The following is a 12,622-nucleotide window of genomic DNA, read 5'->3' as shown; positions in this document are numbered from 1 at the left end:
GGACACGTCACTGCTTTTGTGAGCAGCACTGTATAAAGAGGCTCTTGAGTGGAGAAGAGAATAGAAAACCACTGTCCTTGCTAATGTGAAATTCCACACATCTGGCAGGGTTTAATTTGTGAACTCAGGGCAGTCACTGTGGAAACCAAGACTTCAAGCAGCTCCTTGGTGTAGGAACAGCTCGAGTCCCCTTTCCCAACCTCCTGTTGGTATCACTCATGCTGCAGAGTGTGAATCAGGATGGCAAAATCTGAGTTGCCGTTATCATCCAGCTCTGAAATGCTGAATGCCATGGGTTTACAGAACAGACAGTCCCAGGAGATGGTGTGTAACAACCTCCACAGAGCTCAGGCTGTTCGGAGCTGTGCTCTGCTGGAGACTGTGCCTCGGTGGTGGAGATAAATTCCTGCAAAGAGCTTTGCTTCTGAAGGCTAACAAAATGAAACAGTCTGTAAACACACAATTATAGCAAGAGCTTCTGCTTTCCCGTTCCTTCTCAGGCTCCATCTTTGCCTTTTCATCCTCCATCTTGCTTCTCAGGTGAAACAATGAGGTCAAGCCTGACATTTGAAACAGGAGGTGGTTCTCCCAAATCTTGTTTGCAACTGCATACAACCCTGTCAAAATGGCACTGCCCACCAATCATGCCAGGTGAATTTATGGGGATTAGGCCCAGCTGCTTGACCCTTGTAGATCAACACTATTACAGGCTCTACTAGTTTCACTACACTGTCTGCAAATAAATACAGGATGAAATTGTAGAAGCCAGGCACACAGAGTAGTTCCGAGTGTGAGGCAGCTGATAAAGACTGGCCTGTCCGTAATTTTATCACCACTTTATTTAGATACGAGGAGGGGAGAGAAGTCACCCCTATGGAGATGGCAGTAAAATTAATAGCTGGGAGGCTTTTTTCCTAAAGCTGATTGCGGAGAGTATTTTGTATCACTCAGCCTTTGACCATAGTGCTGCTGCTGATACATCTCCAGGCACTGCTGCCTGCCTGTGAGCTGCTCTGGCAGTGTTCTGTCCACTTCAGCTGTCATCATGTTCACCCAAAAGATGTTCAGTGACAACCTGCAGGAACCGTTTCTGCATTGTCACCTTGTGGCCTTCTGGTGGAGAAAAGAGTGCCCCTTTCACTGAACTCTTGTTCATTGTCACTCATTTGCTTTCTGATGCTCCTGCTGTGGTGACTCATCTGACCCTGACCATCAACCCTGTGCTTTGTTTTGAAATTCGAGCTCCATGGTGGCGGAAGGATCTGTCGGATGTGTCAGTCAGTGGCAGCAAGAGGCTCTTTGTACAACTGCCTCAAGGAAAGCACTTTACAGAGCCCATAAAACTTCTTGGGGAGAGAGGGTTATTGAAATCTGCTGGTTCCTTGTCACTGCTGGAGGTGCCAAGGAAGCATAGGAGCCTGTGTGGGGCTGCCATGGCTGTGGAATAGTTGGACACAGCACATCTCACGGTGAAGTTCCCAAGAGCTCAGTATTCTGCACAACACCACCTTGGTAGGCCTGCCAGCTTGATTTAATGAGCTGCAATTATTTCAGAAGCTCGGCAAACAGATTGTTACTTATATAAGCAAATAATGCATTTGACCTACTTATTGTAGCTGTAAATAGAAGATAGGCATTGCTGTGGATCTGAAAAACGAAGAATCTCATATCTCTGGATAAATTATTCAAGTCTTTGCATATAGTAATTGCTAGTGTTCTGGTCTGGTTGTTTGTGAACCAAAACAACAAATCAAGTGAGCAAATACAGACTATTTTTCTGGATAAATAAAGTAGGTTAAACTTACTTTTTCATTTAGCATTTGTTCTTTCTCTAGCTTGATTTCCTTCTTTACCATTTCTCCAGTACATAATTTCGGAGTCTACTATTTGGGTGCATGTCCTGGTTTTAGAAATCCCCCAGAGCCAGGAAGCCTTGCAGAGATTGTTTTCGTTCAGTGTCTCTGTGAGCACTGGGTCAGAAAGCCTGTGTGCTGTACCTTCCCCAAGAAGTTCATGAAGTTCAGCACATGATTTCCCACATCGCTGCCCTCAGCTGTCACAGGCAATAATCGATAGCGGTGTTGTTCCTGTGGAGCCAGGAGCTGCATTCAGTCTGTAGCCTGCTCTGTTTACAGGAGCATCAACAGATGGATACTGCAGGGCCTTCAGTGCCTTTGGGCAGCAGGTAATATAGGAACAAGCAACTCCACCCTCCCAGACTCTCTGGTATCAGTGGAGTCCTCTACACACCGAGTTCACATGATGGAGGTGTCTAAGGCATGTGTTGATGGACTTAGCTCTTCACACACCCCCAGGAGCTTTCCTTTCTGGACAGAGGAGAGACCTTTTCTTTCTACAGGCCAACAGAAATGCTGCTGCACTTGCAGCCATCCCATGGCACAGCCTGTAGAAACTCAGAGCAAATACAGAGCCTCCCCATCCTCTGTGTGATACTCAGGGAATAGCTATAGGGTGGCTGCAGAGAGGGAGAGGGGCAGCTAGTGCAGGGCAACAGCTCCACGAGAATTGCACCACAGCAAAAATGCTGATTTGGGGGGGTGGGAAAGGCTTGTGTCACCCATTGTTCTCCATGTAAAAGCTGTGAAAATAGAGAAATAGCACTTAATTTACAGTAAACCAACAAACTCTTCAGGTTTCATTTTCACAATGACAATCAAGATTCCATAAATGCTTCTATAAACCAGAAGGGCTTTACTGATGTTTTGCTCTGTGGCTGTTTTACTGCACTCTGCTGTGAACATGTTTAAACCCTCAGTGCTCCAGCTCTATATAGGTTCCTGCACAAGAGATACCAACAAACAAGCACATACAGTTCATAAATTAATTTGTCTGCATGCATCATTCAGTAGTTCTGTTTGCACACTCTTCACTAATGATGCTTGTGATGGAGAATTTCCATGCCAAGTGCCTTTCTCTATCTAGAATTCCTTCAGAGCATATAGAGTTACAGAATTTTTTATTGTCACTGCAACACCAGTTGCAAAATCTGTTTTGCATATTGCAGACTTCAGAATGAACCAGAACTTCGAAAATACTCATTGCATGTGTGGGCAGCATGAGGATCTTTCCCCAGTAATCCTCCCACCTCTCTGTCCTCAGAGCCTCTTCCACTGGAACTGCTATAACTTAAACTCATACAATGCCAGAGATCTGGTCCCTTGCTGGTCATATTAGTACAAGGATATTTTTCTAGATGGGTGCCCAGAGAGTATCCATCAGAGGGTACTCAGAGAGTAACCTAAAAGAAGTTACTGTGAGATTTTTGTTTGCCTCCATTTGCACTCAGCACATGAGTTTTCCTGTAAAAGGAGGATGATTCAAATTGACTATTCTTTCCTTAATTATCCAAAGTCTTGCTTTTTCTACCTTTCCAGGCCTGTGCTGACTGGCAATAACTTTTAGCCTCAGTGAATAGCACAGAACAGCTTGATTGCAAATAATTTGTAATTATTTCTCAAATACTCTTTTCTTTTTCTCTTTGCCTATTCAGTATTATCTGGAAAAATCAGGGACATCAATTACTCATTCTTTAAAAAGACTAGGATGTGAAGTTCAAAATACAGGAGAGCACAAGGCTGGGCATTCAGGAGGAGACATTCACTTTATAATTTTTTGCAAGTTTTTGGAGACCTTTTCACTGTAGGAAAGGCTAATATGCCAGGTGGGTGTACAGAGAACTGAGGGCTGTGGAGGAGAAACCTGTCAGTCAGTCTGCTCTGGAAGGTGGTATTTTGGGTAGGGACCCTCTGCACCATGCTGATACTCCAAAGCTTTTGACATATCCTGGCACCTCTGGGTCTGCCTTGCCTTGATGCTGCAGAGCAAAGGACTGGCAGCCCCTGCTGCCCTGGGAGAAGGCTCTGGCAGCAAGTCATTGGTGCCCTGGGCTGGCTTTTGCGAGTCCCAGGAAGCAATGGCAACCCTGGCATATGCAGAGGGTAAGGGACTGAGGTGCTGAGGCTGGGAGTGCAGTTTCATAGCCCAGACACACAGCCCTGAGCTGAAGCTGGCATCAGAATGGCTCCAGCCATGGTGCCTGTCAGCTGCAGTGCTTGTACTGCTGGAGAAATGCAGAGCTGAATTTAACTGCAGGCCCCAGTTCTGCTCTCTGTTGTACTGATATTTAACTCTGGAGTATCACTCCCAAAGCCACTAGCCGTCCACCTCTTTGCATTAGAGCAGAAATCAATCATTTTAAAAGCCAGAAGAAGCTGTAGCCAAAATAAAGAGACCTGAATACTTTTGAGGAAGTCTCCTTAATCATAGCCTTGAGACATACAAGTAGCACGTCAGTATTATTTTATGACACTGACTTTTAGTCCTTTCATTTTCAGTATAGTTTTGTCCTCTTTAAATGCCCAAATAATTTCCAGTAAGAGGTAATAGATTCAAGAGGGGGAAGAAATACCTACTGCTGGAAACCACTGTGCTGAAACTACCTATTGCGTGTTTGAATTAATCAGATGGTTCTTTTATTCCTTCCATGTGCTTCCCCTCTTTTAGAGCATCTTTTAGGAAAGGAGGAGGAAACCTGCAGGGAAAGGCCTTGTCCATGAGGACAATGCTATTTTAAGAGCCAGTTTTTTCTTGAGAGAAATACATTCTCTGATTTTACTTACCCCTATTGATGATGTTCTAATAATCACTTGCTAAGATGCACCTTTGTGTGTAGATTTTATGGCTGTTCACAGTGTAGGAACATTTGCCTTCAAATATTTCTTAGAGAAGAAAATATGCATCTTCAACATTGCATGTCTCTATTAACTGTATTTATTTTTTTTGTTTGTTTGTTTTCTACCGTTGCTTTTCAATGATAGGAAGCCCTGTGTAAGTTTCAATATAAACAAATAAATTAAAATAAGACACTTGTGTAAAAAACCTTAGAGCATAACCTGGCAAAAAAGGAATATTGGAAAGTGGCATTAAGGAGTAAAATGACAGGTGAGGCCCTTTGGCCTGTGAAAAAGATGAATTAAACTCAGGTCTCCTGGGTGCCAATCTTTTGCACAGTTCAGAGGACTGTGCCTTTTAAAATTCAGTTTCACTAAGAATATTCAAACTTCATCTACAGAGATAATGAAATCTAACTCAATATAAGCACTGGTGCACAAATGCTCTTAAGATGATGTGCAACTCTGAGTAATCCCACTGGCTTTAATGAAATGAACTTCTTGTTCATAGTCTTGAACTTGCACAAAAATGTATAGGCTCTGTATTACCCTAGAGCTGGATGTTCTCTTTTGAATTATGTGATGTAAATCATAATCTGTGCATCTGTGACTCAGTATCCAGCACACTCAAGGTTTAATTAAAGAAATTCTATTTCCTTTCACTTCTGGAGGCTCTTTATGATAGAGGTACCCCTCACAATACAGCAAGATTAATTCCTTCTGCATTTAAAGTCACGTTTTTAAGAAGTTTAAAAAAAGTTAGGCCCCAAATCTATCCTTCATTGAATCCTATAGCCTATTGTAGAAATTGAAAGGGAGGAATTTTCCTGTTACTCGTGGGTTTATTCTGTTTGTTAGAGTGAACACCACAATTCCCTGGATTGGTCTGTGAAATCCAAAAGCTGGAAAATACCAAAAGGACAATATAAAATGACAAAATTAATTTTAATTTTTAGATGTTTACACTCATTCCTTTTACGGTGAGCAAATAATAACAATCTGAAAACACATTTTCATATGTCAGTCTTTCCTTAAAGAAGAAAAAAATACTTCAGAAAGAAAATACCACAAGCATTCTGTATTTCCAAAATTAACTATGAAAGGCAGATTATCTGGGCATGTCTGAAAGCTATGCATAACCTTTGCGCTACAAATATCTCATTTCAAAAATGTCATATTCTACTTATTCAGTAGGGCTTCCGTGAGGCTATTTTAAGCACTGTGCTTCATGCTTCAAGATGAGAACTGGAGTTCCTAGAGCTGCATTGCTTGTTTCCCTTAAAGTTTGTTGGAGCCAGATAGTTGCTTGGAAGGAGTGCCCTACTAAATGTGGAGAGATCCTGCCCAAGCAGCAGCAATCTGTGAGGTTCACTTCTGTTTGCAAGGATCATTGTGCCTCCAGTTGATCAGCTGCGGTAGTTTGGGTGGTCTGATGCAAACAAGGAGGTGCCAGCACAGCATTCCGAGCTCTTGCAGCCAGAGCAGCTCCTGTGGGGACCTGAGCTCCTCTCATGTGCTCAAACCCCTCCCAGGCCTGGTGCTCTCCCGTGTTTGTGTATGCCTCCAATAGAAGCATTCATAAGAGGTTTTTGGTGCCCTCTGGGATGGATGTTTAAGGGAAGTTGCACCTGGCAGGGAAAGAAACAGTTCTCACTTCAGTTTCTTGCACTTAGCTTTGGCTCAGGACCCGTGTGCTCTGATGTACAAGTGGCAGAGTCTCAGCACAAGTTACTGGCAACAGTTTCATCAAGGACATAGTAATTCATGTTGAAAAGCGCTTAATTACTCCATGTTTAGAGCAGACAACACGGCAGTATGTGTATCACCAATATGCCAGCGTGGTTTGCTTTTCATAGAAGTTTATGTTCTCAGCAGGCACCGAATGCTTTTTCTGCTTGATAAATGTCAAGTACTTTAAGCAATCTTGCCTCTTCCTCTCTGGAGATTGCCAAATAATCTCCTTTCATTGGGTATGGGATCTTGCCAGGGCTTCTGCATTCATGCACATCTATCCCTGCCAAATGTTGGTAACACAGGAACTGCACAAATACTCCCTGCTCCTTTCATTGGCTTTGCGCAGCTCTGTTTAGCTGCAGGATTCCTGTTTCTTTTCTCTGTTGTTCTGGGCTGGAGCAGTAGTTCATGATCCATGTTCCATTAACAGGTGAGCTGTAGAGTTCAGCCCTTGCCACAGAGCTGTGTTGGAGTAGAAACCTTTGTTAAATAAATGTGAGTGTCTTGCATGATAGTCTTCCTAAAGCTAATTCAGTTTGCCTCCTGAATGTCCTCCTGCAGTTGAGGGAGCTCCCAGTAGGTGTGAACAGTTCCTCTGTTTCCAGTAATGATAAAAAGGTTCCTTTGTTATTTACTCTATCCATTTACCTGTGTATTTTCTCTAGGAAGTCTTGTAGCAGCAAATGTTCATACTCTGTGCAGCATATAGGAGGTACCTTTTCACCTTTTAAGGTTTGTAAAATATTTAAACAACTTAGTTTAAAATTTTAGTTTGAAAAGTCCAGTTTGTCAAGAAGGAAGAAAAGATCTCTGTAACATACCACCTCCTGGAAATAGATGGTTTAGTAAAATAAACTGCAACAGAGGAAAAATGCTTTAGATAGAAAATGGAAAGTAAATCACCTTGTCATGTTTTACTCTGTCTCATACAGCAAGACTGGGTCATTTGACCTTTTTGTTGATAATGTCACCAATATACTCTAGGCTAATGCTACATATCATGCAATGGCAGATGAGGCTCTGTGTGTCATTGTGGTACTTAATTTCAACCCATGCAAAAATACAAGACTAGATGGCAGAATGTCAATGGTTTTTCCTTGACATTTCTCATTTCCTCATTTGTAATGTAATAATCTGTGGGTGTTGTATATGGAAATTCCAACACCTAAGGACAGGTTTAGACCATGTAGTAGAACCTCTTCAGTTGGATAAAAATTGTGAAAGTGGAATGCAGGAATAGGAAAATATGCTTTTTCTAGCAACTTGAACACACAGTACCTGTGGCCACTTTTGGCTATTTTTAGATGAAAATATCAGTTAACATTAGCCTTGAATGACCACAGCACAAGAGCAACTCAGCTTTTAATTATTTTGTCCATCATTAACATCCATCCAGATAAAGACATCAAAGAGTGGGATTGTGGCTGTAAGACAGAGCACATTCTCAGAGTGACACCTGTGGCACAGAAGGTGTAAAAGGCAGCACTGGCAGCAGGGATCTGAGGAAGCAGAGGAGCAGGAATGTTTCTTTCTCAGGTATCCATTAGCAGTGGCAACATGATGCACAGGGAACTGAAGAGTTTGAGAAACCTCTGTGTACAAAATACACAATTTTCAAATGCAGCTAAAGTAGAGTTCAGGTCATGTACATGTTCACAAATGATCAGGCAGTTTGTGCCAGTTTCGTTGACTGTCTCTTCATTTTAATGACAGCAATCTGAATAAGATTGCTTTTGACAGGGCTGTAAATCAGATTAACAGAGATTGGAGAGAGGATTGGGATCAAATTTATGCTAGTAGAATATATACAAACATAATATACAAATAAGAGACTAAATAGAAATGAAATAATGATTTAGCTGGAAGCAGGAAAGAAAAATCTGCTAGTATTGTCAAATACATCACAAGTAATATTTTCTGCAAAGCCCAAATGATTCTGGTAGCCTACATCTTATTCCCAAAAGTCTAGCCTAATACATTCAAGAAAATTAATTTGGGTTAATTAAAAAGACAAATTTAAAATGCATTAGGATATATCCACATAGTGAAAAACTATCAAGCTACCAAACACTCTTATCTGTGGTAGCTTTTGCATGTCCCTAGCCTGCTGCAAAGTGGAACACATTAATTGGAACCATCATGAATGTATAATATAATTTTTTGAGTCTTTTTTTTTCCCTTTTAATTCTGGAAGGATTTGTTTTGCTTTGTGCTTTGTTGTACCTTAGTTATATGTTAAGCTAAAACAAATGCCGCTGACGAAGATTGCTCTCACTATGTTGTGTATGTACACATTCACAGCTCCTTATTCCTGAACGAAACTTGTTTATCATCTGCCTTTACTGCTATGCCTTGTGGGAACTGAACAGAAGTTATTTAGCAGATCAAAGCAGAAGTGTGTCAAAGTGGTAACAGTGTTTGAATCCTCCTTTGATAGTGACCAAATCATGTTAGTAATGTGCTTTAATGCAGGTGTCTTCCTGCTCTATGCCACTGTCCTCCCAGACTCAAAATGCCATCTTTCAACACTGCCTCACTGCTGGCTTTACGAATATGTTTCAGGCTGTTTCTAAAAGAGGGCTTTCAGCTCCATGAGTGCTGCCTGCCTGCTTTAATATCAGACGTTTGCTGGTTGTTTGCTGAGGGCTCAGCAGAAGGTATCTGGAAATTTCTCTGAGCATTGAGTTCAAAGTGCCAGATATGCAGTAGTAAATTACAAGGAGCAACAAAATTTGGTTGGTTGGGTTTTTGTTTGTTTCAATTGGGAAACTTACCAATGAGATATCAATTACCTCCTAGAAATACAAACTAGGTTTAGTATATGTGATAAATTTTGGTTCTGAACAAGTTTGTTGAGTCTACTTAGGATAAAAACTGACTTCACTTAAACATTTAATGAGCCATTTTATTAACCCTAACATTTAATGAGATGTTTTATTAGCTCTTTATGCAAAGAGAACAAAATGCAATTTGCATGAGTTTCTTTATTGTTTAATTCATAAAGGATCATTTCCCAGAAACCCTTGACCTCTCATTTCAAATGAATTTCATCACAATGTTTTGATTTATAATTTCAAAGACCAGGTTTCTGTAAGTAACCTGCATGGAAAGGATCTGAATCTGTGAGATACTTTGTTATTCTTTGACTTCACCGAAATCTCATTAACAATAGAATAGAGTCCAGATAAATCACTTGGATTATCTCAACAACAGATTTTACAGTTTGTGTATGAGTATTTTCTTGCTCAGTTAGTCCTGAGACAATTGTTGTGCTTTATGCAAGAAGTTACTATAAATGAAATGGTCTTGATTCATAACTTTGTCACTGCAGAGTTACATCACTGTCATTCCATTATGACTGTTCAGGATCTTAACTGTTCTCTTGGAGCCAAAAGGAGTTCATTTTGATACTTAGTGTTATGTCTTTGGCAACTATTTGGGTCTTTAAAATCCCACAGTGATATTTGAAAAGCATAATATTTAAAAATGGAAAGTCCCCTGTCCCAAAAAGTTTGGGAAAGAACAGATGTCTCGGAGGAAGGGAAGTGCTCACTGGTTACTTAATCCTGGAACGTCAGAGCATTCTGGGGGAAGTCTAAGAGTGTTTTGAATTGAGTGTTATTTTTATAATGTTCTATTGATGTAATACCAGAGAAAACCAGCAACAAGCTGGTCCCAGGAAACACATTCCAGAATTATGACACTGTGACAGAGATCCTATGGTTGATAAAGTGTGTTACAGGCTTCTGACTAGTTTATGTTTTGTTCTGTTTTCAGTGTCAGCCAAACCAAGACCTCACAGTGATGAGTACACAAAGAAGATTCCACCTCCTAAGCCGAAACGAAACCCAAACACTCAGCTAAGCACATCTTTTGATGAAACGTATATCAAAAAGCATGGCCCTATGAAGGCAACACTCACTAGGGATGCCTCACTATCACAGGTCAGCAGTCCTGCTCCAGACACAGAGGAAGAAGAGCCTGTTTATATTGAAATGGTTGGGAATATTCTCAGAGACTTCAAAAAAGATGAGGATGACCAAAGCGAAGCGGTCTATGAGGAGATGAAATACCCTATATTTGATGACGTAGGCCAAGATTCAAAATGTCAATGTGAATATGACCATCACACTTGTTCTTCTCAGTGTGCTACTCCCACAGTGCCTGACCTAGATTTCACCAAGTCTTCAGTGCCATCTACTCCCAAGGGCTTGCTTTGTGATATACCCCCGCCATTTCCAAACCTGCTTTCTCACAGACCTCCACTGCTGGTGTTCCCACCAGCACCAGTGCAGTGCTCCCCGAATTCTGACGAGTCTCCTCTAACTCCACTAGAGGTCACAAAGCTTCCCGTTTTAGAAAATGTGTCTTACATCAAACAGCAAGCTGGAGCTTCTCCATCTTCACTGCCACCTCATACACCAGGCCATCAAAAACTGGAGAAAGACCAGACAGCATCTCATGGAACTAGCACCCCTGGGCACACCTCCTCACCTCCTCATCCTTCTACCTTATACAGAACGCAGTCTCCGCATGGTTATCCTAAAAGTCACTCTGCCTCACCTTCTCCCGTCAGTATGGGTAGGTCTCTTACCCCCTTAAGCCTCAAAAGACCTCCACCTTATGACTCTGTACATTCAGGAAGTCTCTCAAGAAGCTCTCCATCAGTGCCTCATTCTACAGCCAGAAACACATTGCAAGAAGGAGGAAAGATGGTCAGTGTCTCGGTCAGCACCTACGGGTCATCATCTCAGAGCAGTTCCCGTTCTCGGACACCCACCAGTCCTCTGGAGGAACTAACCAGCCTCTTCACCTCAGGACGAAGTCTCCTGAGGAAGTCCTCCAGTGGCAGAAGATCTAAGGAACCTGCAGAAAGTAAGTTCTTAATGTAATTTTTCCTCATTCTTCTTTGTATACCAATATCTGCCACTGTACTTTACTAAAACAAATGCTTGCAAAAATTAAATATCTCAGAAATCTGAATTCCTTATATAAATTTCTTGTAACAAAAAGAAAAATTATTATTGCTAAAATTGCTTCAGTCTGTGTAAACCATTCCTCTCTTTTCACACTGTGCCATGGAATATCTCTTTCAGTTGGATTGGTGTGACAGGTTGGGAGGTTGTGCTGTGAATTGATCTGAAAACCAACATGACCTATAATGCACATAACCTATAAACCCACACAGGAAGCAAAGCACAGAAGGAGGCTATGCAGACAAACCTTAAGCCAATATTGACTTTTCATATGCTGTGTCATAAAATTGATGTTCCATATACATTCAGGTTTACACCATGTACACCATGTACTTCTGAGCTAGTGAAATATGGAAACCCCTTTTGAAATCAACAGGAGTCACATGTGTGAAAGCAGAACCTGCACCCGTGTTTCTGTTCCAAAATGTTCCTGTTCAGTGGGTGTCCCGCAGTGGAAGGTCGTTCTAACACCTCCTGTCACAGTGTAAAGCAGACTTGGGATGCTTTCTCCTCCACTTCATTAAAATCTGTTTATGACTTTGAATTCTTGACACCTACCTAATTGAAAAGCTGTCTTTGGAGAGCAGCTGATCTCGTGTTTGTGTAGGTACTATATTATGGCTATTGACAGCTCTAACATATTCAATATGGTATAATAAGCTGTGCTGGTTTATACCTGATAAAACAGAGTGTTCTGGTTTCCAGGATACCATATCAGCACTGAAGAGAAGTGAATTCCACACTGTGCTTCTGGTTGTGTTTGTGCCACTCTGTCACTCATCACAGTGTGGTCACAGCACCTTGGGGCACACTCAGGGTGCTCACCAGGACACCCCCTCTGGGTTTGCATGGGCAGAGTTGTCTGCCTCACGCCTCTGCTGCTGAGTGAGGACATGTCTGTGTGTAAGAATGGAGAAGCTTGGTGGCAATGGCCTGGATTGGCATACACCACATCCCTCTTGACTCACAGACTCCACTTCTCCAGCCTTGGTATTATTCTTATTTACTGCTGCACACGTCAGGAATAACAACTCTGCAATCAGAAGGTGGAGGTGAGAATAGAGTAAGCAAGACACTGAGAATACTAGTTGGTGCAGCAGTTTGCTTAGTTTGCCTTTAGTATTTTCATGGCCTGTAGTCATTAATCCTGTTTTATGAAAGTCTCAGCTCCTTAATTCAGGGGGGTTTCATTAATTGATTGCAGTAGTAAAAATACAGTAA

The 12,622-nt window shown here is 41.6% G+C and overlaps 1 protein-coding gene across 6 annotated transcripts in view; it reads left to right on the top strand.

Moving 5' to 3' along the window:
• Positions 1-12,622, top strand: part of NYAP2 (neuronal tyrosine-phosphorylated phosphoinositide-3-kinase adaptor 2) — a 160,643-nt gene that overhangs the window by 96,726 nt on the left and 51,295 nt on the right. For all 6 annotated transcript variants that reach the window (XM_085069621.1, XM_085069620.1, XM_085069619.1 and 3 more), the window contains one exon: positions 10,203-11,300. In XM_085069621.1, coding sequence (XP_084925747.1) covers positions 10,203-11,300 — 1,098 coding nt within the window. The remainder of the gene's footprint in view (positions 1-10,202; positions 11,301-12,622) is intronic.

Source organism: Lichenostomus cassidix, chromosome 9 (assembly GCF_008360975.1).
Source record: "Lichenostomus cassidix isolate B80296 chromosome 9, HeHo_3.0, whole genome shotgun sequence".
In the NCBI taxonomy this organism is placed as follows: domain Eukaryota; kingdom Metazoa; phylum Chordata; class Aves; order Passeriformes; family Meliphagidae; genus Lichenostomus; species Lichenostomus cassidix.
Note: the sequence above shows the minus strand (reverse complement) of the source record. Positions and strands in the feature narration are given on the sequence as shown.